We start from the raw sequence: 27527 nt of genomic DNA on the forward strand, positions 1-27527 counted from the left end.
TTAATAAATCAGATCCTTCCTAGACATCAGCTCTCTCTTCCAGTTAAAGCTCTAGTGAGCTCCGGTGAGCCGGACTGACTCACACCGTAGACTCTTCTCAGCGGGTGCTGCATGACTGAGGCACACGTTAGTGATTAGTGCAGGCTGCAGAACTGTGGACCAGTTGATGCACAACATTGCAACAAGTGATTCACTTAATATTCAGCAAAGGTGCATCAAAGGCCTGCTGAGCAAATTAGTTTTATAAACTTCTTATTGATATCCACTGCTGTGTATTGCTAAGCAAAGCAGGATGCTTTGCCTGTGCAAAGTATAGTATTGGAATCTGGCAACAATTCAGTTCAATGTAATCTCTTCTCTGATAAACAATGATTAAATTAGCAATCTTACCAACAGAAGATGTGCCAATATGGAGTTGTAGGCTAATGTCAATATCTAAGGCTTGAAATATTAGTCCGATGCTGATCATTTTGTTTTTAAGCAATCATCTGCAGATTCCAGTACGACTCCGACATCATTCTGCATTCCTGCTTACCTAATTAAGAATCAACGCCAAAGTATTTGTCATTGCCTAACCTACCAAGTCAACCTACCAGTTCAGTCAGATTGAATACTTACATGTATTTTAGCTCATCCTATTAAGCTCATGATGACCTGTTCCAGCTCCCAGCAGCACCACATTAATTAGCCTGTAGTCTCCCAACTAACTCCGAATATTAAAGTCCACAGCAGCCACATGTTTGTGTTTGCCATACCTGCACACAACAAATCATATGCTGTAATAATGGCTGAATAAAGCAAAGCGGCACCATCTGGGTGCTCTGCAATAGTGTTTACTGGCCCATCAGTAATCATCTTTTTTGTGCTTTGCTTATGGAACTGTAGAGTTTCTTCACGTTTCTAGAATTCTTGGGTATTATTAAGTTTTTGAACGTATGTGTATCATCTTCATACCTTCATGTATCGAAAACTTCATGTCCAGCGTAGTTGTACACATGGCTTAACTTGATTGATCCAAGGGTTATTATCAAGCTGATTAATCCCCCGTCAAGGGTAATCACATTCGTGCAGTATGATATTGATGGACACTGGATTTAGAGATTAGAATGCGGCCATGTAGGGACACATGGATTCAACCATGTCCATCTGCCTTACAAATAAGGGTTTTCATCAGTTGGGCACAAAACAGCCTTTATAGCGATTTCATTGTTATAAGACTCGGGTGTAGACTAAACTTTGGCAAGTTCTGCTTGCTGAAAAAAAAACTGTCAAGCTGCGTCCTGAGCACCGGTAGACTGAATCTCCTGCAAGGTAAGCTAATACTGTAATTAATCTGACATTTATTCCGAATCAAGGACATTTTTTCCTGACTTTCCTGACTGACCTTCGCACTCATCTGCCATCTGTCTTGAGTACATGTTTTTCAAGATGTCTTAACACTTGTCAAGACATATTTTGATGAAGTTTTGAGCATGATTTCTGAGACACACAAGAAAACACAAATGAGAAAACTGAATTTTATCTTCAAGCACCACTCTTGCTTCAAAAAAGCCACAGGTGTTCCTGTCCATCCTTCCACTGTGAGAGGATAAATCAACGCTATAGGTCTGAAAGGATGTGTAGCTGTCAAGAAGCTGATACAGAGAAAATTAAACAGACAAAAAAGAAAATTTGCAAAATTAGACCAAAATGCTGCTGTTGGTCTCAGAACAATGACCACCCCAGAGTGCAGACTTCAACATCACTGAATGTTTTTTGGATTATTTGGATTGTGGAAAGCAAAAAAAATAAACAATGCAACCAAATTCTAACACTGAACTTTGGAATTGTAGGAAAATGTTCCAGCAGATTTCTTTGAAAACTGAAAGCAAGTCTCCCTAAAAGAATGGAAACTGGAATGAAGGCAAACTTTTTACACACTAAATACTGAATATTTTTATATTATATTTTGTTGTTGAAACCTTCATGTAGGTTTCTGTTAAATATGTTTTCTGTTTTTTCCCTGATAATGAAAACTCAATAACTTGAATAAATTCACTTAAGAAATTAAAGAAAGTAGTGTACATTGTTCGGGGGATGGGGTTAATAGTTACAGCCATTTCAATTTTTTTTTAAAGATGACAGCCCTTCAGAATCTCCAGACCTGAGCCAGCTAAACATGAGCGAATTACAAGTGAGGCTCCGTAGATGCTTCATAACAAAAACTTTCAAACAACTAAAGTAGTCTCTTTCATTGCAACCAGTCATCTTTGCCTTAAAAACACTGCCAAAAAGAACTGCTCAAACTTTTTTCAAAGGATCACTGATATATACAAAATTAGGTACATATAAAAATGTACATATGAAACATACACTCGCTTTGAGGGTCCCTTCACTCTGCATTGACATACTTTCATAAAGGTTTTTTTTTTTTGTTCAAAGAAACTGCTTCCCATCCATTCTTCATTGCTGTTCACATAATATGTATTTCTTTTCCAAACATTTTCCAACAAATTCTCTATGGAATTTAAATCTGGTGATTGTCCTGCGTTTTCATCCTTTGGATTTTTCTTTTTCTGAAACTAGTCTTTACTTGACAGGTGGCAAAGCACCTTCCATTGCAACTCATTTTTGAGGCTTTTAAGGTGAACAGATGTCCATTCAGACCCACCAAAAATCAGTGGATGTCATATGTGCATCTGAACCATTCTTTTGGGTGCCAGTGTAATTAGACCAACTACAATGGGATAATTTAGGCTACATTTTTTACATTTCTCAAGTGTCCGCATTGGAATTCATTATCATAAAGGAATAGTTAAATAAAGGTTTTTGAGATCAGAATAACAACACATGCCTAATTCTCTGTAGGACTCTAGAGTGGAGGACATTTCTGCGTCTGCTACAAGGTTAGTTTTGCCCATGTTTTTCTGACCTGATTGTGTTGTGTGGTTACATTTTATATTACATTCTATTTCAGGACATCAAAGGAAAAGAAAGCTGCGTCATCAGTGATCTCACTCTGAATAGCTACAAATCACAAATAAATGTCTTAAGATTCAAATACAAAATGCACATAAATTTTTGGCTGCTATTACTGGCCATATTGAAGTCGCTTGCTTGCAGCAGTTACAGATTACAGCACTTAAAATCCTCATTAATTACATTTGAGTGAAATATATTGCATTGTACAGTTTACTGTTGTGTCTGCTTACAGAAGATTTATCTACCTCCTTATTAAGCAGTTCATGAACAGAATTATGTGTGTTGGAGCCTTTAATTAGATTCTGGATACACGTGATGTATGATAATCTGTTCCCTAACCTGTTGTTGGATGCAGTAAATAATATATTTTCTTGATACATTGGGGATCTGTTTGCTTTTAAAATGTTTAGGTTGGTGAATCATTTGTACGATTTTGCAAAAATGATGAATAAATCTTTCATTTAATAATGTCACAGTTAGAGCTGAACATTTTTGTGTTTGTTAACAGGTTAGGGTCATTACACATCTGTAATATCAGTACGCACTCACTAGATATCTACACTCACTGTCCATTTTATTTGTTCCACTTATCATACAGGTGTAGTTTTACAATTACTGAATGTAGCCCATCTGTGTCTGTGCAAAATCCACTAGCCTTAATCCAATGGTCAGGACCCCAAGAGGACCACCACTAAGCAGGTACTATTTAGGTGGTGGAACATTCTCAGCCCTGAAACTGACCAATGGTGAAGGAATTGAGGACTTGTCTAACACAATTAACTGACATAAACTCTGCAGCAACAGATGAGTTGTGGCCTCAAACTCAAACTCAAATCTGCAATAGGGTAAATAAGGGTAAGTGTATCGAATACAGAGGACAGTACACATATCAGTAATCAAAAACTCCAGCAACACTGCTGTGTCTGATCCATTTGTACCACTGTGGTCTCCAACCCTGGTCCTGGAGAGCTACCGTCCTGCAGAGCCTGGTTCCCACCACAATTTGCCACACCTGCTCCTGCTAATCAACCTCTTCCCAATTACCTGATTGGATGGATGAGATGTTGTAGAGTTAACTAAGGGGTGGGCCAGCTTACTGGATACAGGTTTGAACTAAACTCTGCAGGAAGGCAGCTCTCCAGGACCTGGGTTAGAGATCATCGCATTAGCACATCCAATGTAAAGATTCCATCATGACATACTGTTAACAAAAATGGGTGGTCCGGGGTCAGGCACTCTAAATCTGTATCTTTTCAGAGGGCACACACAGCCAGTCTTATTTCACTCATAACATGCTATCTCCTAATGTATTTTAGCTAAGTACTTAGTATAGCTAAGTACTCGCATGCAGCATTTACTTAGTTGCCCACTGCTATTTGGTTTATGAAAAAGAATCAGAGATGGGCGTCTTCCTCACTGCTATTAGATTATCCTAATAATTCTTTTTTTATGTGAAGCATCGCTCTTCTACACGCCATAGTGCTTCTCCTGAAACTAGCATATTCCAAACCAATATATAATAAAGCACAGGATGGCTGTATAAGCCTTGGATACAGGAAGTCTAGTGTAATACGGATTTGCCTGTAAACATCAGGCAATTAGCATCAATTATGGCATTCAGATTTGTTTTTCCTTTTTTGTTTAATTGCACTTAGTAATGTGATCAGAATGTGAGTTCCGGTTTTTATAAAATGTCTGTACATAAAGAAAACATACTGACTCACATACTGACTCATGAGAAGCAATGTTTCAAAAAGGAAAATAATGTTTAAAAAAAATCACATCATTGTTAACAGGATATCGTTTAGTGTCTTGTTACTTTGTAGCAAGAACACGCAATAGCTATAATATATTTACTCCTCGATCTCAGCTTGCAGATTATGCTCTGTATTCTGTCAGCTCATCATAGAAAACTCTTACTCACTCTCCCTCTCCAATGTGATGGTATGTGCAACTGTGTGGGAGAGAGCAGTATATCTGTCACATATTACCTGGGGAATATATTACAGTAAAGATGCTATAATGATTTTAATATTAGAAATATTGTATAAGGGTATAAGGGGTTTGACAATACACAAACACTATGATGCAATACATATTTACATTTTTTTTGTCACGCTGCAATATTTTTAATACAGAATTAGAAAAGAAATGACCTAACCTCAAATTTAATTCTGTATTTATTTATTTTTTGGTAATTCGTTTTGGTAAAAATGTTTCTGTTCACTTGAAGGCATAACTTCCAAAAGTCATTTTCTTGAAAGACAATAACAATGCAACATCTATATAAAACAAAAAAATAATAATCAGCATTCAGTAGCTATTAACATCCCTGTTATGGCCAGAGATATTTATTCATTTTGGCTATTCAGAACCAACACATAGCAGCTGCTGGAATCCTGTGCAGAGATGCTGCTGAGACTCCAATTCCTTGCCAGTTTCTTATCAAAATCGTTTGTTCCATGTTAAACGGAACAACAATAATGTGCAGTCTTACACATATGAGTGATTATAAAGGTTACTGTATCTAAAGGTTTACAATGATATAAATTCATGCACATTATTATAGCGCTGTATTACATGTAATAACTTTGACTTTGTAAGCAGCCTGTTGATAGGGGTACTAACACTGCTAAGATTAAGTGATACTTTTTTGATCCCACAACCGGAGAAATTCCACCACCGCATTTAACCCATTGGTGACGTGAAACACCAAATACACACTAGTGAACACACACACTAGGGGGCAGTGAGCACACACTTGCCCAGAGCAGTGGGCAGCCCAATCCACAGCACCCCAGCAGTTGGGGGTTAGGTGTCTTGCTCAAGGACACCTCAGTCATGGACTGTCGGCCCTGGGGATCAAACCGGCAACCTTCCGGTCACAGGGCCAGATCCCTAACCTCCAGCCCACGACTGCCCCAACATTGCCAATGGGATTTTCAATGTTATGCTAACTCTAAATCTGCTTTGTCCGTAGTCTGTGTGTGTTAGGCTTATCCACCAGCAAACGTTACTTATTTAGGATTCATATTTACCATTTAGTGCTAATATCTTTGTTATGTGTTGCCTCAAAAAATTAAAAAAGGGCCAATAAACCTGGCCATCAGCCAATTTGAGCTAAAAGGAATCTAAATGCAAATCCCAATGCAAAAAAAAAACTAAATCTTATTTTAAATCTCCTATAATCCCCACAGAAAAGCATTCAGAGTAAAATAGGACACCTTCAGGCCTTCAGCAACCAAACCTTTAAGCACACATACTTTAGATGTTGAGTCTGCTGACACTCAATAATTGTGTTGTTAATTTCATTATAAGACAACTTATTAACAGCCGCCTCCTGGTAAACTGTGTGAGCTGTGGATAATTTATAGTCATTTAGAACAATTAGATCTGGCGGCAACGAATCCACTGGGGCAGAGAGGATTTATGAAACAGAGATGAGTGAAGTCCTGCCAAAGAGAGGGAGGAATCCAGTCAGCAAGGTCATTCAAGAGAGAAATTGACTCATTTAAGAGAGGGAGATGGCTATAAGTCAGTGGAATATCTCATAAAGATGAGTCATGACTGATTTCAGCAGTAATCCATGGATACAAGAGAATGCTCTACTGGCAGGTTCAAATGTGTTCCCCTGGCATGATTCACCAAAGTCGTGACTTGATGGTGCTGTTACTTGGTTTGTATCCCAGTGATATGCTCCACTGTTCAAAAGCACACCACGATAAAGAGATGTGTTAGATGTACCCAGAATAATGAATAGAGAGGTAGATGACAAATGACTCAGAAAGCTGTGTATCATCAAAAATCAAGTTATATTAAAATGAATATGCAGAATTCTCTAGTCAAATCTAAAAATAGCTTTGGCAAATAGTTTACAATATTTACATCTACATTATATAAGTTATAATGGTATTTACTAGTGGTGGGAATCTCTACGCACCTCACGATTTGATTCGATTATGATTCAAAGGGCTGCGATGCAATTATTAACTAAATAACTGTCGATGCATCTTGATGTATCTTTTTCTGTACAGGTTTTCTTTTTTTCTCACTGTGTGATGACTTGGTACTTTACAAGTATTTGTAATGATTCATAATGAATTTACTTCCAATATCTTTTATTAGTTAACCAAACAGAAGTGATGTGACAAGTGAACTGGAAGGCTGTCATTCACTACTCTTGTTTGGAGCACAAGAGACGCTGCTGCTACTCAAAAATGCAGTTACGACGACCTAAGACTCTGTGGCAGTGGATGTCCAAGCAGGACATGTTCGGTTCTGGTCTCGTTGTAGAGAGTGTGGATGCTCTATCTCGGCTCCAAAGTGTCCAAAAGCGTGAAAGTTCTGGTTCTCAGCAACTGAGAATGGACGCAAATCAATAAAAGTTGCAATAGAGTATGTGATTCGCCTCCGAGTTGTGTGGAAGCTCTGATGTCGCTTGCTCGATGGTCCTCTGGTTGGTACAGCAACTGCAACATGTAATATGGTTTCTCATGTCTCAGTCTCGCCTGGCTAGTAGCTAACAACAAGGCAAAGAGAGAGAGAACATTTGGAGATGAAGTGATTTATTTGTATTTATAAGTAACGGCGTTGATTTCCAGGTAACATTACATTAAATCTGCAACGAGCAACTGTCAAACACTAAAATGTTGTGAATATGAAGTTAGCTTCTCTTTACTATTTCCCCATTCCACCTTAAATGGTGCCGCATATACTTTTTATACACTACTTAAGGACAAGAACAAGAATCTGGTGAATAAGAAGCAACTTAGTAAAACAGTCGAACATAGAGAGACATTTTACAAGAAACTAATCTACGTTTGAGGAAAAGTTTCCTGTCAGAAAGGGGAGGAAGCTAAAGCGTAAAGCAGGGCAAAGTAAGTCTGCATTTCGTTTATATTTTTTAGCCTATAACTTACTAGAACATCAGTACACACTGAAATATACTGGACATAAAATGTTGGTGGTTTGATTTTAGTTGAAAGGACAAAATTGCTCTTAAAATTTGGGTTGGCGACTCCTGACCTAACCTAGCTTTTAATGCAGAGGGTGCCAGTCGGATTTCTCGCTCATCCAGTTGCGTTTTTGTTATGTGCCGCCAGAGACGAGGTCCAGTAGGGTCTGGCTGCAGACATGCACTCTCAGCCTTATTTTTTACTCCACTACATTGTGTGCAATCTGTCATTCCTTTTGGTTTATGTGTGCATGTGTACATGGTTAGGTCTCTTTGGCAGGTAAAGCAGGACATGCAAACACTGACTGACCATCACACATAAAAGCATTAGTGAACTGATAGAACATGTTCTTCCTGGCTTTGTGGGCACAGATGAACAAATGATACATGAACACAACATAGAAATACGTGCACATATGCAGTTCTGACTGTCTTTTTCTGAATTTATACAAACACTGTTTCTACCTAAACTTTGCTTGTTCACAAAAAGTTATTCCATAGCCACTTGGTTCCTGAAGGAAACTGTTTGCCTTCAGTGTTTTGAGGTTATGATCATTTTAGATCTCCGGTCTGCAGAATTTCCCCTTCTCACAACATCTAACTAGATTACACGCTAACGTTTGGCTGCTTCTGCTTTGCGATTTCCTCACTTAATCCGTTTTTCGTCCATAACACAGCTAGAGGAGGCCATTTAATACCTCCCTGTTGAAAAAAGTCTAGAAAGAACAAACATGATGAGACTTTATTAACCAAAAGCCCCACTTATCTATGTGCTTATGCTGCTCAGTAACCATCATCCATCACAAGGAATTGTCATCTCCAGCCTTAGTTATTTAGGCTCCCCCTTGAATAATCTGTCCAGGCTTCTGTGGACCACCATTTGGACTGTCAGTGAAACCTTTTTCAGTCTTTTAAGCATAACCAAATGTGATTGATGTGCTTTTCCCGCTAGCCCCTCCTCTTCCACTGTGAGGATGTGTAATCTCCAACCTTGCTGCACGTCTCGCGACAAGCTAATCTGTCGAGGCCACAACGTGCTTTTGGGGTGGAGGATAAGTGACGAGCATCTTGTGGAACACTTGTCCCTGTCTAAACTGACTGACAAAGCAATCCTCACTCAAATGGACTGCATTTAATAGGCCACAGTCTTCTCTCGCATTAACGTAATCAGGTAATTCCAGAATATGGGAGAAGAATAGGCAGAATGTCCCTTCTCTGCTCAACCCATCAGTTGCTTTCTAATTATTATTCATATAAATACATTATTGATTTTATATTTTCTGTTGAATCAGTCCTACAACAGAATTCTGGATGATCCCAGATTTCTGTCCTGGAATGTCCAAGAAGTTACTTGTTTTCTTGATTTTCTAAGGAAAAATAATAAAGAGAATTTTTTGCAAATTTTATAGTGCACAGTATCTATTTATTTGCTGAGTTAACCACATTAAAAAATAAAATAAAGAATATCAAATGCGCTATAATGTTTGCACAAATCACATTTCATGTTATATTTTTCCCCAATATGTTAAATTCAGCAAATAAACAGCAATTTACAACATGCAGAAGTGTTATCTGTAGAGCGTGTGTTTCTGTGTGTATAAATATAACATAAGACTGCTCAGGGTGAATGAATTATAATAAAATATAATAATACATTATAGTCCTGTTCTTTGAAGTAATATTTAGAAGTAATACATACATATCAAGTGTCTTCAATCAATCAATCAATCAATCAATCAATCTATCTATCTATCTATCTATCTATCTATCTATCTATCTATCTATCTATCTATCTATCTATCTATCTATCTATCTATCTAACTAGACTCTGTCTATCTATCTGTCTATCTATTAATTGGTGATTGTCAAATGTGTATATTTGCACATTGCTTTTATTTCTATTTCTGTTCAATAGATGTTTAGCTAAGAATATTAGATCTGGCTTGATCCCAAAAAGCTTAATAATTTTCCACACCAAACCAGTCCAGTGTTTACAATCCATAAACCAACCAATCAGTAAATTAGGAGTCGTTTCTAGTAATTGTCAAGATAATGTAGACTAGTCTGAAGTGGCACATGAGGACTTGTCATTGCTTATTAGCTGTTCGTAACTACGAGAGGTATTAGCACACATACATAAAGGCACAAGGCAGTCAGGAGTGCCTTAGAAGTGACAGACAAGTAGCTGGTGAGGAGCAGCCTGACCTTTATCACTTGTTTTAAGCCTCACAGCGTAGAGTGGCTGCACACGTGCATTCACTAAGCCTGCAGGGACCACAGTGGAAACCACTTCTAAGTGCTTTTGACTTGCTTATGACCGGTTTTGTGTAACAAATGGCTCCTGGAATATTTGGAAATCTGTTGGCTTCCAACAAAGGTACAAGTGACATGTTTCTGTTCTTCTGTGAATTAATTTCACATGGACTGGTTAGAAAACACTTTTTCATATTTTTAACAGAATAATTGTAAATACTAAGATCTTTTTTCTTATGGTGGAATAGAAGTCCCTGCAAAAACTACTGGTGAAATGGGTCACAAAACAGCTGACAATGGTTGGAAGAGGAATATCGATAATATTCGAGAGGTTTTTGACTTCATGGAGGTGCTGGGATCGTAAGTACATCATATTTTCCCTCTGTTGTGCATTGATTTTTTTTCTTATTGTATAGAGTTTGCATGATTATGCTACCACAGAATATTATAGGTGCTACATTACAGAAGTTCATGTGTGGTTAGCTTATTCCTGGTCTTACTAGGGCTAGCAAATAAGCATTGTAAGGCTGGGCTGACCAGTACTGTAAAAGTCTCAAATTATGTGTTTCACCTGAACAAACTTCAACAATGTCTACAGCCATGTGTCGACGTGGGACAAGTGCCAAAAGGAAAGATAGTATGTAATTGCTGATTAAATATGAGATTCATTAAGCATCACTGATTCTGAGGGAACATCTAATACAGTTGGGGAAGTACATAGTGTAGATCTGAATGACCTGAAGAGCTTTGCCTCTGATTGGCAAGAATAAAATGACTGAACTATGAAAGAAAGTGTTTAGAATAGGAATGCATAGATATGAGAATTGTGGGCCAAAGCTAGCATCATATATTTTTATGTATGCGTCTGTCAATGCAAACACCAGTACATAAATTTAGAAGAAAATCTAGAAATTTGGACTATACCTAGTTTAGGATTATCATTATCAGGATTATTATTAGGATTATCATTACGGATGAGTATCACATTTATTTCTATAGTGTTAAAAATGCAATAAAACAAATAAAATGTAAATATTTTAGCCCAGTATTGCCAAAACATTCTGCTCTTCCGAAGTACAATAAATATGTTGCAAAATATTAGTTTGAAATATCCATAAAATGTAAACACCTGTCTAATGTGGATTTTCTTATATCACTGTGCATCCCTATTTTAAAACGTTCTTCCTTACCGAAGAATTTTAGCAGTATTGCTATCCTGCTAAAAAAAGGATGGCAAAAACTTACAAAAACATCATTTTTCACTCATTCCTGTTGAGCAATGAGTTTTCTAGTGCCAAGATCTTCAATCATTAAGTTAATCAAGCCTAGTATTGTGCTATCATAATGTTTGTATACATATATGAATAATGTCTGAATTGCAAAGTGTAGTTACTAGATGGTACAGCTAAGCTTTGGAAAATATGTTCATCAACACTATTCATGGCATGTATGGGTCAGTATAACAGTGCGGATCTAGACCAAAGATTAGCCTACTTTTGAGGCACCATAATATAAACAGTGCAGTGGTTCCAACCTTGGTCGACATTCTTCTTATCACAGCTGATCAATGTTGGCTTATTTTCGACCTCTAAAGCAGACAGAGACCGACTGACACACATGATGGGATTTTCATGAGGCCTACATTTACAGATTTAAAGCCTTACAGGCTAGGCTAGGCTAGCTACTTGTCCAGCAGCAGCCTGGCTTAACATGGCTTAACTATGATGTGTGAAACAGTTTGTGGGGTAGTCTAGAATCTTGTCCAGTTTAGAAACACTGTCTGAATATGTCCTTCAAATTCTTAATGTTCCTTCCTTTTCATTGATCATTTCTCATTCATTCATTATTCGTCATTTAGTAACCTTGATCTCTAGTATGCTCTACTCTGTCTAATGTAAATTATTGAACTATATACTCTGCTAGAACTATGTCTAATGTAAAATATTGAACTATATACTCTGCTAGAACTATGTCTAATGTAAAATATTGAACTATATACTCTGCTAGAACTATGTCTCTCCTCAATGAATGGCAGGAGCTTTAGGGTTAGGGGTCACCAACATGGCTACTCACAAGGACCACATGAGTCGCCCGTGTGCCTGTTCTAAAAATATCTCATTATAGCGCCACTTACCAGTGAGCTGCATCAATTTTTTTGTTGCTATTCTTTTTTGAATAATGCTTGCATTGGTGTAAATTTGAATATGACAATATTTAAAAAAAAAACTTTAAAAAATGTTTCATATTAGATCAGAGCGCATCGGGCGCAGCGAAGGTGAGGAGATGATTTTACCCCCGAAAATATGGCAGAAAAAAGAAAGAACACATCATTTTCACAATGAATGGGAGGAAGAGTTCTTTTTTATGACTGTGAAAGACTCCTGCATGTCTCATTTGTGGGGCCACTGTGGCAATGGCAAAGGTGCACAACGTGCAGGGACATTTTAGGACGTGTCACACAAGCTACCACCTTGTTAGCTAAATCATTGTTGATAATTATTGTGAAAAATCATTAACATGATCAGTGTCTTCACATAGATGAATATTATTAATTATTAATAATAACATATAATTAAAGGTAAATTGAGCAAATTTGTTATATCAGAAGTTTGTATCAAACTGGTAGCCCTTCGTAACAAGGACTTTCAAGTAGGGTTTGATTAGGGTTGGAGCTAAAGTCCACGACAAAGTTAGACCTCCAGCAGCAAGGTTGGTGACTACTGCAGTAGATGAACATGCTTCCTGATCATACACAATCAAAACATAAGACTACCTTTTTCAAGGCCTAATAATAACTTTAGAGTAGTGCTGAGTGATACAGCAAAATCGACAATATCATGATATTTTCTAAATATATTAGACAGTATGTAAATTTGCATTAATAAAGTTAATAACAATACCTTGCAAACCTGGCATAGTGTTTGATTGGTCTGTTTTGTTCCATTTTCTTCAGTTACAGTTCAGATTACAATAAATAAAATAGCTTGTTTTGATTGGACTGTTTGTTCCATGATTTGTTATTAGTATTTTGTTATTTTATGGTATATTTTTTCTATTTATGTTCTAAAATATTATCTAGTACCCAGTAACTGGCACATTGCAGTTAATTATCAGGGTCTGAGTACTATGTGAATTGCAACAAAATTGAAAAAAGTTATAAAAAAAAATATATGAAATATAAATAAAATAAGCTTATGTATCATCATGGATACAAGCTCATTCTCTAGCAAAAATGCTAAAAGTGAAACACAAGATTATGCTAAGTCATTTTATGCATATTACTGCATATACTGGGTATAAACAATATATCATCATTTATACTTTTTTGAAGGTATATACCTTGGGTGTTTCTATTCACCGTCTTTACGTCTAACCTTGGTTTCTTTTTGAACATGAGTGAAGTGTCACTCCTCACTGAATAACAAGGGTCTTCAGGTTAGACAAGGTTTATACTATGACATACTCAGTCAGTCTGAGAGTCTTAATCAGTCTGGCAGACAGGAATATGCATCACCGCATTGAGCCCAGCTCCCCAGCTGAGTAGAGCTGTGTCATAAGCTGTAGAGAATCTGAATGAATACTGACCATAGTTGTTAACATCTTTACTGTTGCCAATATCAGTGAGGCAGACGTCCTGTGATGGAGTATCATACTTCTTAGACTGGTATGAATTAATAATTTCTATTAATGATTATCGTGTTTATATGAGATGTTCAGAGAACGTCATAGTGAGAGTTTCTGAATGATATTAGCATCAATAAACTGCATTTATTGTATGATTTAGCATGTCTGCAGTACAAGATAAACTATCTGCAGTTTTATGCATGTAATTTAACTTATACTACTTTAATCAACTCTCTCTCACACTCTCTCTTTCTAGGGGAGCATCTTCTGAAGTCTTCATGGTAAAGGAGAAAAACACAGGAAGAAAGTATGCCATGAAGTGTGTGGTAAAGAAGAACAGAAATACCAGCTTGGAGAATGAAATTGCTGTTCTGAAGAGGTGAAATTTCTTCTAGATAAGCATTAGAGATGACATGATACCACGTTTTATTTTCTGACACCAATATCGACACTGAACACTTGAGACTAGATCTGTTTGGATTCATTCTTTTTCCCCATCAAAGTCTGAGCTAGCATATACTGCTGATATTGCACTGATACTGATACTCAACGATAATAATATGCCATCTCTGGTTATAATGCACCCGCAATCCAGATGGATAAGCGGAAAGTGCATGTGTAGGTGTGTGTGTGTGTTTATAATGCAGCTGATTAAGGTCTGTAATAAGATATTATTGCACATTATAATACTTCTACATCTGCATTTGGTCTTTTTTAGGATCAAACATGAGAACATTGTGGCTCTGGAAGATTTCTACGAAAGTCAGACTCATTACTACCTTGTCATGCAACTGTAGGTATCTTGCGCTGCACTAATATTATGGAAAAAAAACATTGTTTAACGGTTTGAATTTAGAATCCATATATAGAGCTGCACAGATAATCATATTGTTATCTTCCTCATGATATGAATTTCTGTGATAAATACACCATTCAGTGCTGCGTGAATGGATTAATATACAGTATACATACAACAACAGACTGGTAGGAATGTAGTGCTAGGAGTGGAGCCCTTCACTGGAGGGGGCGTGAACTGTACAGTTGCTTGTATAACATGAGTGACTTAACCACTCTGCTATAAAGTCAAGCACATAGCACATATGTGCACAGCTTACCTCCTTAACTACTGGTTTTTACAAAGACATTGATGATTATTCTTATTTGTGTGTAAAAAGTGTAAATCAGTATTGGCTACTGTTTCAACAAACCCACATCACCATTAAGAGCTTTTTAAGGAATTAAATATATACTTGATTATTTTTGTGAGTCAGTATACACTACGTTCCAAAGCCAAGGTTGCAGTCGAGGTAGAGTGGGTCCTTGGTAAGACTGTCCTACGAAGACTCCTCTTTAGGTGCTTACTGGTCACACAAATAGAACAGTCCTAACGAGGCTGCTTGGTGACATCACCAGTGAAACTTGTAAGAGAACTGGTGAGAGAAAATTGAGCCTGCTGCATTATGTTTGTTGATTTTTTTATTTCTTCAAATAAATGGAGGAAATGTTCTTATGTAGTATGCTAAACTACATATTTACAAATACTTCTAAATAAAATATGATATATGGATGATAAATGATATATGGAAGTATGTTTTAATTAATTAGTGATTTTACACTTTATAATGTAACAAAGATGAATACAAGGGCATGAGCAATGGCTTAATTTTCCACCACTTTCATAGTGCTGTATTTTTTCCTTCGCATCGTTCATGCACAGAGAACTGTGCGTAACCGAAGGCCTGGAAAGATACATCTGTAATCACTTCGCACATAGGCTGCATTTCTAGGCTGCATACGAAGGATCCTTCACTGCTATGATGTAGCGGCCAAGAAATGCAGCCTACCTCGGGTGCAGCCTAGGCTTTGGAATGCAGCTATAGGAAAAGCTTCACAATGCACAGAACATTCTCTTGTAATTGTGATATTAGCTTTTTAATTATTATTTTAATTATATTAATCATATTAGCACTTTAAACAATAGCGATACCGTTTTCATCCAAATGTATCACTTTTCATATTGTCACTGCAATGTGAAACAACTTAACCGAACATGGAATTTTATGTTCACGTTGAGCAGCCCTACTCCTTACCCCAGTTTCCTATTCTAGACATTTTATCTCTTTTATCTATTCTTTATTCTTACCTTGTAGAGTTTCAGGTGGTGAGCTGTTCGACCGGCTCTTGAACCAGGGCATGTTCTCAGAGAAGGATGCTAGTCTGGTAATCAAAGAAGTTCTGGAGGGAGTCAATTACCTGCATAAGAATGGAATAGTACACCGTGATCTAAAGGTATGGAACAGACGAAGGTCAACATGTATGTACACACATACATGGCTCAAAAGGTTGAAAATCTTTCTTTTTTTTCCCACAGCTAGAGAACTTGCTTTATTACAGCCAAGATGACAATTCCAAGATAATGATCACCGACTTTGGTCTTTCCAAGATAGAGGACAATGGCATAATGTCTACAACCTGTGGAACACCTGGCTATGTGGGTAAGGAGGACTGAGTGAGGATGTGGGCTGTGAAAGAGATCGGCGAGATCAACCTTATAACATTTGATTACTTATAAACAGGCCTGCACTCCAGTAATATATTGACTTTTGTGGAATACCTTGACTGGAATCCATTTCAATGAAATGATGGTGTTTCTTTATCTACAGCTCCTGAAGTGTTGGGTCAAAAACCCTACAGTAAAGCCGTGGACTGCTGGTCTATTGGAGTCATCACTTACATCCTGTGAGGACTCTTTCTACTGCTGACTTAAGCTGATCCTATAGCATGCTCCATTGCACCATCTGCCACACTTCTATAGCACACATACTGCATACAGACCAACACTGATGATCATCAATGGGCATTTAAGAACAGCCATACATCAAAACAAAAGGGTCTAATAGGATTTGGAGTAGACGTCCAAGCATGAGCCACTTTAATCACTCAGTAGTCAGCTTAATCCATGTTTTTGTAGCAGGGACAGTGTAGTCAGTGAATAGGTTCCTCCTAGTGGCTGAAAACACACACATGGGCTTATGTACCACCCACATACATGCTGCCTCCAGTATACTGTTAAAGTAGCCAGGTCCACTTTAAACTTGGGGAATGGAGAATTCACCAATTTCTCAGTATTTCTGCACAGTTCAATGACTAAGATGTTATTAAAGTAATTCAGAGTGGTTTGAAGTTTGCACTGCAGAGACTTAGCCAGTCTGATTACAGTGGTGGTGATGGTAACCAGAGGTCATGATGTGTACAGTGCAAATATATTCATTTTGTTAACAATCCAAAATGCCCACTGAAATCACACATCTCAGTTTTTATATGTAATGTTGATGATGGGAAATACTGGAGAACATTGGTAATATTCTCTAGAATTGAGCATTTCAAATCAAACCAAGCTAAATCTTTTGAATTATACATTATACAAGTCTATGTAATTCTCCCTTAAGGCAACTAGCTGAAGAGCTTTTTTGAGTTCTCAACTAGCCCTCAGCTTAATTTAGTCAAATGTTCTCCTAACATTTATCTCAGATGGGTAAAAAAGTGAATGTGGTGTCCTTGTTATTAGGCTGAAACTGCTTACATTTTTTGTTGGATTTTCCCACTCCCTCCAATCTCTTCATTGCCATTTCCCACCTGCAGGCTCGATTGCTTTCAAATCAAATAGCGTCCCCAGGCTGAAGACATTGTCTAGCTGGTTGCCTTAAAATTCAGTTGACTTTTTTAAAATAACATATTAACATCTTCAGGATCTTTTTTATCTTTATTAAATAATTTATATCTTTAGCATAATGCTGTTTTTAGCTACATCCACAATTAACCTTAAAGCTACCCTCAGCAGAAAACAGGACTGCATTGATAGGGAAACTGCATTAGTAATGGATCCAAAACTGGCATTTAAATGCATTATCAGTATCAGCGATATACCTATAGATACACTATACATAGGTACAGTATATCACTATATACTATACTATACCTATGACCGTTACCTATGACTATACCTATGATGCACATGTGCCCAGCATGCACTGCAACATAGTGTGTGTTCTGAACCCCTTCCCCAACAACAGTCTATGGGCCAGTGGTTACACAAAAGGAAAAGATGCTTAATGTCTTGGTCAAGTACATAGGCAGTTTTAAAAAACATACCCAGAACTATTTGTATTTAGCAATTTTTTTGAATAAGTATTCAATGCCTATTTTCAACTGGCATATTTTGAATGAACAATGGCCTGATCTTAGGCTAATAATAGCCATTAGTCTTTAGAAGCGGTAAGGCCTTAAAGCCTTTTGCTTTGTCAAAGCCGAGAAACCTGCTGCTAAAGTTTCGCTGCTGTTAACATGAATAAGTGTAATATTTACTAAACTCTGTAGAAATTCAGATGTGAAACAACAAGTCAGAGAAGCTGCTGCACGCTTAGATGTAGAGAGTACAGGTTTCTCTACATATTATTCAGTTCTGTTTTTACTTATTTTGCACAATAAATATTTATTTTCATTTATTTAATTCATTTGTTAAATATGGTTCATAGTAATTATATAATAGTGAATGTTAATTATTTATGGTATGTAACCGAAAGCATGCAGCAAATAAACAATTTGTATATAATTAATTCATGCTTGATGAATTTTATTAGTGACACGTGACACCGAATGCAGTGGAACTCTATAAATATCAGGATTTATAAGCTATTTAATATCAACAGACGAGGATAAAGTATTGGTATCAGAGGGGAAAAGTGGTATTGGTGCATCCCTCGCAGAAAACTCACACTCAGCAACCAAACCGAAATGCATTTTTTGTGTAGATACGCATTTTCCCCTCAAGGAGTCCACCAAAATGTCCCTGCAATGTCAGAATTATTTATGCTACAGTACACATTTTCAAATATTGCCACCGACTGTTTTGTGAGCATTCTGAAGCATTCAATATGTTTTGAAGTGTGGAGAATGAAAAACGTGTTGTATGATTTGTTGCTGCAGTCTTTGTGGATATCCCCCTTTCTATGAAGACAGTGAGATTCTACTTTTCTCTAAGATCAAGAAAGCAGAGTATGAGTTTGAATCTCCCTTCTGGGATGACATCTCAGAGTCTGGTAAGGATTCCGCCTTCTCTCAGAAACACTGCATATGATCCTTTAGTGTGTGGATCTTATTCAGGCCTAACAAATCAACTACTTCATTCAAAATCATTGTCATTTAATGATAACTTTGTGTTACATTTTTAGCAAAAGATTTTGTGCGTAACCTGATACAGAAGGACCCTGAGCTGCGCTATACAACAGAACAAGCTCTAAAACATCCCTGGTAAGAAAACCGTCAAATTTTCTAACCAATTTTCTCCACAGTTTAGTTGTTTTCAGTTCCACCCACTACTTAGACCTCTTGAGGATACCAAGGAAAGACAAACACAAGCTTTCTCTGACTCATGTGACTCAAGCCGCTGCTAACTCAACATCATTAGACAGTTGAATGCACTCAGAGGAGAACACTGCCAGTTCTGTTGCATCTGCTAAAAGACACCTGCGCTGGCTAACACTGTGCTGAGTGATAGGGGAGGGTGAGGACCATCCTATGCACCTAGAGAGAGCAAGGCTAATTGTGCTTTCTTGGACTCCTTGCCCCAGATGGATGTAACATCACTGGGGATTGATACTGCAGTCTCCTGATGACAGGGTTGTTTGGAGCAATGAAAAATCAACTTTAATTTCCTCTAGAATCTCTCCATAGATGGTTCTTTAAAGAACACCTTTTAGCTGAACTCCTAAGGCTTCTTCTTTTTCTTTGTAGAACCTTTGCTTGAAAGGTTCTTCTGGATCCCTAATTGGTTCCTTTGAAAACCAAAATCTTCAGATTCATTCTTCAATGCTTTGTTATGAACAAGGGGCTCTTTCTAAGCCTAAATTAGTCTTTATAATTTTAAAAGAAAAAAAAAGTTTAAGGTTATCAAACGTTAACTAGCTTACTAGCCAGCTACTGTTAGACTATTATCTCTTGCATTAGCTCACTAATTGTTTCATTACACTTCTATGTTTTTGAGAGAAGTATCTACACAGCGCCAGTAACTTATACGCTTGTAAATGTTAGGAATAGTTTTTGAAACCTCACCGATATCTTTTCACTGAAGTTTCACACAGTCTGTGTGAGCAGAAGATCCAGAAAAACTCATTGTAATTCACCTGCATGGAGTGAGGCTAAAGATAACTAAAGCAGGATGACGCATGAAACTACAGAAAGATGAAGGACAAGATTCGCGCTCCCATTCTTTCCCTCAATATTACGTAATGAATTCACAGTTAGGCCTAATCCTTATGGCAAATAGACGGTTGCACACAGACTGATTTGAACATCAGCCGACTTAATAATTTACTCCTGGTTTCCATAGAATAACATTCCACATAATATTGTTACATAAGTTAAAGTATTTTGTTTTTATTGTTATATATTTTTAAGCAAATATGGGGTGTTTACTCAATAGCCACATTATTAGAAACACTTATCTAGCTTGTTAGCCAACTTTGGTGGTATACAAACTGTGACTGCAGCCCACCTGCTGCAGGCAATTTCACCAGTGATGAGTTTTATACCACACTTTCAACCAAGCAGTAACACCACTACCATGTCAGATTCACTAGGGGCAGTCTGCCCACTAAAAACGCTAGCGTCTTCAATGAAAGTGAGTGAATGGAGCTTTACATCTAAAAATGCTTATTTTGTTTTCAGTCATTCACAAGGGAATGACTAAAAACAATTTTGAGACTGTAAATTGATGCATTACATTAAAAATCAATTAAACCTTAACAATATCCTTACATTTTTCCACAGCAAACAGGTTTTGGGCAGTAGGACACCAGAGTTAATGTACAGAGCGCTTATTACTTCACAAGCTGACTCATTCAATTGCTGAGAACAGCATTTTGCACTCACTGATAATCAACATAAAAGGGGACTGTTGTTGGAGCAGGGGCAAGATTTATGGAAGGGGGGCTAAACCTTTACTAAGCAGGTCTGGGGGCCTGCTCCCCCAGGAGGATTTTTTTTGCGTGTTTATAGTGCATTAAGCAAAGATCTTTTACACCTTAAATACTACATCTGTCCACCTACACAGCTTAAAGGAAAGGTAAGTCAGTCAATGCTATCTCCTCTCTTAGATAAGCTGCAGGTCCTAAATATGTTATTCAACTACACAGATACACAGTTTCAGTTTATGCAGATTAGAGTGTAACAGCACAAAAATATTTTCTCTTTTTCAAATTAATCTCACATATTTGGATATCCTCTCCATGGATCACCACCTTATCGTGGTGGAGAGGTTTGTGTGCTTGAAGGACCCTAGGAGCTATGTTGTCTGGAGCAAAAGCTCCTGGTAGGGTCTCCCATGGCAAACTGGTCCTAGGTGACAGGCCAGACAAAGTGTGATCCATAACCACCCCTATGAGGACAACAAAGCAGGACTCGTGTACCCTGCCCGGATCAGGGTTACCGGGGCCCCACCCTGGAGCCAGGCCTGGGGGAGGGGCTCGCCAGCGAGCGTCTGGTGGCCGGGCATTCACTCATGGTGCCCGGCCGGGCCCAGCCCGAAGGAGCTACATGAGTCCCCCCTCCCATCGACCCACCACCGATGGGAGGGGCAGTAGTAGGGGTGCGGTGCATTGTGGATCGGGCAGTGTCCGAAGGCGTGGGCCTTGGCGTTCTGATCCTCGGTTGCTGAAACTGGCTTTTGGAACTTGGAACGTTACCTCACTGGCGGGGAAGGAGCCTGAGTTGGTGCGCGAGGTCGAGAGATACCGGCTAGATATAGTCGGGCTCACCTCAACACACAGCTTGGGCTCTGGGTCCAATCTCCTTGAGAGGGGCTGGACTTTTTTCTTTTCTGGAGTTGCCCATGGTGAGAGGCGGCGGGCAGGTGTGGGCTTTCTCATAGCCCCTCGACTCGGCGCCTGTATGTTGGGGTTTTCCCCGGTGGACGAGAGGGTAGCTTCCCTACGCCTTCGGGTTGGGGAATGGGTCCTGACTGTTGTCTGTGCTTATGCACCGAACAGCAGTTCAGAATACCCAGCCTTCATAGAGTCCTTGGAAGGGGTGTTTGAAAGTGCTCCTCCTGGAGACTCGATTGTCCTACTGGGGGACTTCAACGCTCACGTGGGCAATGACAGTAAGACCTGGAGGGGTGTGACTGGGAGGAATGGCCTCTCTGATCTGAACCCGAGTGGTGTTCAGTTTTTGGACTTCTGTGCAAACCACAGTTTGTCCATAACGAACACCATGTTTGAACACAAGGATGTCCATAAGTGCACATGGCACCAGGACACCCTAGGCCGCAGTTCAATGATTGACTTTGTAGTCGTGTCAGCGGACTTGCGGCCATGTGTACTGGACACTCGGGTAAAGAGAGGAGCTGAGCTGTCAACTGATCACCACCTGGTGGTGAGTTGGATCAGGTGGTGGGGAAAGATGCCAGTCAGACCAGGCAAACCCAAACGTATAGTGAGGGTTTGCTGGGAACGTCTGGCAGAAGAACCTGTCAGATTGATCTTCAACTCACACCTCCGTCAGAACTTTGACCAGATATCGGGGGAGGTGGGGGACATTGACTCAGAATGGGCCATGTTCCGCTCCTCCATTGTTGAAGCGGCTGACTGTAGCTGTGGTCGCAAGGTAGTTGGTGCCTGTCGGGGCGGTAATCCTCGAACCCGGTGGTGGACACCCCAGGTGAGAGATGCCGTCAAGCTGAAGAAGGAGTCCTACCGGACATGGTTGGCCTGTAGGACACCAGAGGCAGCTGGCAGGTATCGACAGGCCAAGCGATCTGCGGCTTCAGTCGTTGCCAAGGCAAAAACCCGGGTGTGGGAAGAGTTCGGTGAGGCCTTGGAAAGTGACTTTAAGTCGGCTCCAAAAAGATTCTGGCAAACCGTCAGGCGACTCAGAAGGGGAAAGCAGTGTGCCACTAGCACTGTATATAGTGGAGATGGTGTGCTGCTGACTTCGACTGAAGACGTCATTGGGCGGTGGAAGGAATACTTTGAGGACCTTCTCAATCCCACCGACACGTTCTCCAGTGAGGAGGCAGAGTCTGGGGACACGGGAATAGGCTTGTCCATTACTGAGGCCGAAGTCGCTAAGGTAGTTAAAAAGCTCCTTGGCGGCAGGGCTGCAGGGGTGGATGAGATCCGTCCCGAGTTCCTCAAGGCTCTGGATGTTGTGGGGCTGTCTTGGCTGACACGCCTTTTCAACATTGCGTGGACATCGGGGGTGGTGCCACTTGATTGGCAGACTGGGGTGGTGGTGCCTCTTTTTAAAAAGGGGGACCGGAGGGTGTGTTCCAACTACAGGGGAATCACACTCCTCAGCCTCCCTGGTAAGGTCTATGCAAGGGTACTGGAGAAGAGAGTCCGGCTTATAGTCGAACCTCAGATCCAGGAGGAGCAGTGCGGGTTCCGCCCTGGTCGTGGAACACTGGACCAACTCTTTACCCTCTCCAGGATTCTCGAGGGTTCATGGGAGTTTGCCCAACCAGTCCACATGTGCTTTGTGGATTTGGAGAAGGCATTCGACTGTGTTCCCCGGGGTATTCTGTGGGAGGTGCTTCGGGAGTACGGGGTACATGGCTCTTTGCTACGAGCCATTCAGGCCCTGTACAAACAAAGCAGGAGCTTGGTTCGCATGGCCGGCAGTAAGTCAGACTTTTTCCCAGTGAGAGTTGGACTCCGTCAGGGCTGCCCTTTGTCACCGATTCTATTCATAATTTTTATGGATAGAATTTCTAGGCGCAGTCAGGGGATGGAGGGTGTCCGGTTTGGTGACCTCAGGGTCACATCGCTGCTGTTCGCAGATGATGTGGTCCTATTGGGGACATCAGGCCGTGAACTTCAGCTTTCACTGGATCGGTTTGCAGCCGAGTGTGAAGCGGCCGGGATGAGGATCAGTACCTCCAAATCCGAGGCCATGGTTCTCACGCGGGAAAGGGTGGAGAGCCCTCTCTGGGTCGGGGATGAGCTCTTGCCTCAAGTGGAGGAGTTTAAGTATCTCGGGGTCTTGTTCACGGGTGATGGTACAAGGGAGCGGGAGATTGACAGGCGGATTGGTGCTGGGTCAGCAGTGATGCGGGCTCTTTACCGGTCTGTTGTGGTAAAGAAAGAGCTGAGCCATAAGGCAAGGCTCTCGATTTACTGGTCGATCTATGTTCCCACCCTCACCTATGGTCATGAGCTTTGGGTAATGACCGAAAGAACGAGATCGCGAATACAAGCGGCTGAAATGAGTTTCCTCCGCAGGGTGGCTGGACTCTCCCTTAGAGATAGGGTGAGAAGTTCGGTCATCCGAGAGGGACTCGGAGTAGAGCCGCTGCTTCTTCACGTCGAGAGGAGCCAGTTGAGGTGGTTCGGGCATCTTGTTAGGATGCCTCCTGGACGCCTCCCTTGGGAGGTGTCACAGGCAAGTCCACCGGGGAGGAGACCCCGGGGAAGACCCAGGACACGCTGGCGTGACTATATCGCCCAGCTGGCCTGGGAGCGCCTCGGAATCCCTCCCAGGGAGCTAGTGGAAGTGGCTGGGGAAAGGGAGGTCTGGGCTTCATTGCTCAGGATGCTGCCCCCGCGACCTGAACCCCGGAGAAGCGGAAGATGATGGATGGATGGATGGATATTTGGATATATTTAGTGAATAAATAACATATCTGACAGATTCAGTAATAATTAACTGAAAGCTTAAACAGCACTCACTTTCTACTTGATCACCATCCTGTATCAGACCTTCTTCTTCAGCTTGTTTTTCTCTCGTATCTTTGCCTGTTTAGTAACATTTTAATGTTCATGTTTAACTCAGACAAAGGACAAGGGATCTTCTTTTTTTTTTTTTTAAACTGGCAAAAATGTTTTCACCCGTTAGGCCTTCTACAGATCTGCCCCCTCCTAATTACCATCTACTTACTAAGAATTTCAGGGATGTAAAGTGCACCCCTCTGCAATGTCTTCCGGTTTTCTCAAACGCTAGAGGGCGCTCCCGAGTGAGTCCAAAATGAATGAGCTGTAACTCTTAACTGTAAATTATAAATGCTTAAACATTTTTAATGTAAAAGAAACTATAGAAGTTTAAAACGGCGCCTCATGTAGGGCCAATGAACTGCACCACCCGCCAATCAATCATAACGCTCTAGCAGTAAAGCCCGCCTTCTGCTGCCCAAAACCCGTTTACTGTAGGAAAAGGGAAATATATAACCTAGGTAAGATTTCTTTGCTTTTTTAGTAAAATACATCCTTCTACTTTCTCAAAATGAAAGAAACGTTCTGGGTAAGTGATTAGAAACTATTGGAACCTTTCGGGGGGTTATAGGAGTTTTTGGTTTGTTTCTTGTTTGTTTTTTTAGTTATAAAAGTTTAAAACAGCGCCTTATATATGTCCATGACGTCATTGAACTCAAACAGCCAATGAGCTGGTCTGCTGGCCAGTCAGTCAGCACTCAGTAGCAGTACTGTTAGCGTCCTGCTGCCCAAAACCCGTTTACTATAGAAAAATAAAACATACAGGTAAGTTTTCTTCTGGTTCTTTGGTAGTGAAATACAAACGTTCTAAAAGTAAAGGAAGGTTCTGGGCAAGTGACTTGAAACTATGTGTAATTTTTAGCCTTTTAACTCCATTCACGCCTTATTTGTTGAGCACTCGCAGGTGCCTTCTGGCGTAGTAGCACGGTTCTGATATAATTAGCTTACAACTTATGAGGTCTGATATGATTGGCTGAGCTAATGATCCAGGTTTCCCCAAAGCTAAACAAAGGAAGGTTGTCATCTTCTATTATGTTAGAAAATCTCTTTTTTGCTCGAAAAGCCCCGTAGGATCCTATGCTTTTTATTTTGGACTCTCATGAGAATGAAATGGTTTGCCATACAAATAAAACCTGTTCAACAGCAGTCTTGTGGTCAGAAACTTAGTAATGATGGGTAGTACAGAACAGCGCTGACAAATTATGCATGACAACAGGTAAATATTTCTAAATGGTTCTTGCCTTGGATGTATTGTTCTAGGGGGAACAACATGGTACAAAGCCCTGATATTATGTGGAGGTTCTTAAAACTTTCAAACCGGAATGGATCTTTAAAAATAAACATCTATTGAAACTGAATATCTCATTGAGTCCTTTTTAGCGTCTTTATTTTTAATAGAAAAGTAGAGTATATGTAGTGGACCTATTAGGTAAGTGGACCGTAGAATGTGGTCACTGAGTTGACAAACAAGGTGTTTCTGATAAGGTGGATGGTAAGAACATAAAATAGATACTAGGGGACAGTATATATTCAGTCTGGGACTAAAGGATTTTTCCAAGGGTGATTTATCATCGACACCCCTGCTAGATGAACCAGCATATCAGCAAAACCAGCATATGTTGTGTTTTGAATGCTGATTTACTGGTCAGCAGTAAGTGAAGCTGATATGCTGATCACCAAGTGTCTGTATTTATATATTTATTTTATATATTCTACCCCTGTTGTAGCATCTAGCAATTATTAAAACTTGAGGGAGAATCCCTCCTCTCCCCATAAATACAGCACAGCATCAGTTCATAGTCATTATCCAGCCAGCATCAAAGTAGTGCCCCTTTTTTTAAGGTATCATGATGCCTAGAAGGAGGTTCTAGGTTTGGACATGGTAAAGTCAATGAACGAAATAATTCCCTAGCACCTACTTCTCTGTTTTAGTCTCTGATTGCACCAGAATGTACTAGAATTTCCATGTTAAATCCACAAAATTCTCATCTGTACGAGAGCACTGGCCCCCCTTCTCAACTTTTTCAGTCCTCATGAGTTTTTTGTGTCACTGCATGATACTCTGTGTAGGAGGAGACTTAGAGCAACATCCAGAATTCTGCAGTGCTTCACAGTTTCTGTTTTTTTCTCTTCAGGATCATGGGGAAGACTGCCCGGAGCAGGAACATCCTCCGCTCTATCAGCGTGCACATTCAGAAGAACGCACAAACAAACTCTCACACACACACTATGCATTCAGGCTTTTGGAAAGATACTCTTTTTTCTATAAGCCAGAGCAAGATCACTGTAGATGTGCAGTAAAGTGTGCTGTAGATGTGCAGTGCTGATTGAAAAGTATCAATTCATCGAAAAGGTGTTTGAAATGTGCATTAAAGCAACTCAAGAACACGAGAGGCAGTATGTTATCATGAATATCACCAAGGCTGTGATTTGGTCACAGCTGCAAGTGTTGTATTGCTTTTATACAATTGATTTAGAAAGAAAAAAAAACAAGAAACACCAAGACACCCCAAATATATGTTTCACATTGACAGCATTTTCAAGTAAAGATACTGTTATTGTTACTTACTGACCATTAGTCAGCTAAATAATACAGGCATGCTGGGAAAACATGCTATCACATACACATTGTGTATACATTGTTGATACTATTATTATATACTATTGTTTTCGTTTTTATAATATTATGTTTATAAATGATACTTCATTTGATTTTATTTTAGACTAGAAAATAATATTTATATATATATATATAATAATGTTTTTGTATGTTGCACATGATTTACTTTTACTAGTTAAAAAAATGTGCATTTCTTAAAGATTTTTACTTCTTGAGTATTTTTATTTGAAAAATAAAATATTTAATATTGTCCTACTGAGTTCAGTTATTGTCTTGTATGAAACACACCAGCCTAAGTTTTGTATGTACAGTATTTTTTTTACTACTTATTTTACATAATATAGTGTCAGAA

At 39.5% G+C, this 27527-nt stretch overlaps 1 protein-coding gene across 2 annotated transcripts; it reads left to right on the forward strand.

Annotated features, from left to right (window-relative positions):
• Nucleotides 1-914: 914 nt before the first annotated feature.
• Nucleotides 915-27174, forward strand: LOC108425537 (calcium/calmodulin-dependent protein kinase type 1G-like). Of its 2 annotated transcripts, XM_017694236.2 has the most exons (11): nucleotides 915-1311; nucleotides 2848-2885; nucleotides 10417-10528; nucleotides 14049-14171; nucleotides 14511-14585; nucleotides 15943-16081; nucleotides 16164-16287; nucleotides 16456-16531; nucleotides 18779-18891; nucleotides 19024-19102; nucleotides 26691-27174. In XM_017694236.2, the coding sequence occupies exons 3-11, from the start codon at nucleotides 10443-10445 to the stop codon at nucleotides 26854-26856; spliced, it is 981 nt and encodes a 326-aa protein (XP_017549725.1). In that variant the 5' UTR covers nucleotides 915-1311; nucleotides 2848-2885; nucleotides 10417-10442; the 3' UTR covers nucleotides 26857-27174. The 2 variants fall into 2 exon arrangements, with proteins under 2 accessions (XP_017549725.1, XP_017549724.1); XM_017694235.1 differs by lacking the exons at nucleotides 915-1311; nucleotides 2848-2885 and adding an exon at nucleotides 10096-10292.
• The last annotated feature ends 353 nt before the right edge of the window (nucleotides 27175-27527 follow it).

This window comes from Pygocentrus nattereri, chromosome 9 (assembly GCF_015220715.1).
Source record: "Pygocentrus nattereri isolate fPygNat1 chromosome 9, fPygNat1.pri, whole genome shotgun sequence".
In the NCBI taxonomy this organism is placed as follows: domain Eukaryota; kingdom Metazoa; phylum Chordata; class Actinopteri; order Characiformes; family Serrasalmidae; genus Pygocentrus; species Pygocentrus nattereri.

Coding starts and splice junctions, on each gene's coding strand:
- LOC108425537 (XM_017694235.1), top strand. CDS start 10,250: ATGGCTCCTGGAATATTTGGAAATCTGTTGGCTTCCAACAAAG. Junction 16,532..18,778: donor GGAGTCATCACTTACATCCT/GTGAGGACTCTT, acceptor TTGTTGCTGCAG/TCTTTGTGGATATCCCCCTT. Junction 19,103..26,690: donor CAAGCTCTAAAACATCCCTG/GTAAGAAAACCG, acceptor TTTTCTCTTCAG/GATCATGGGGAAGACTGCCC.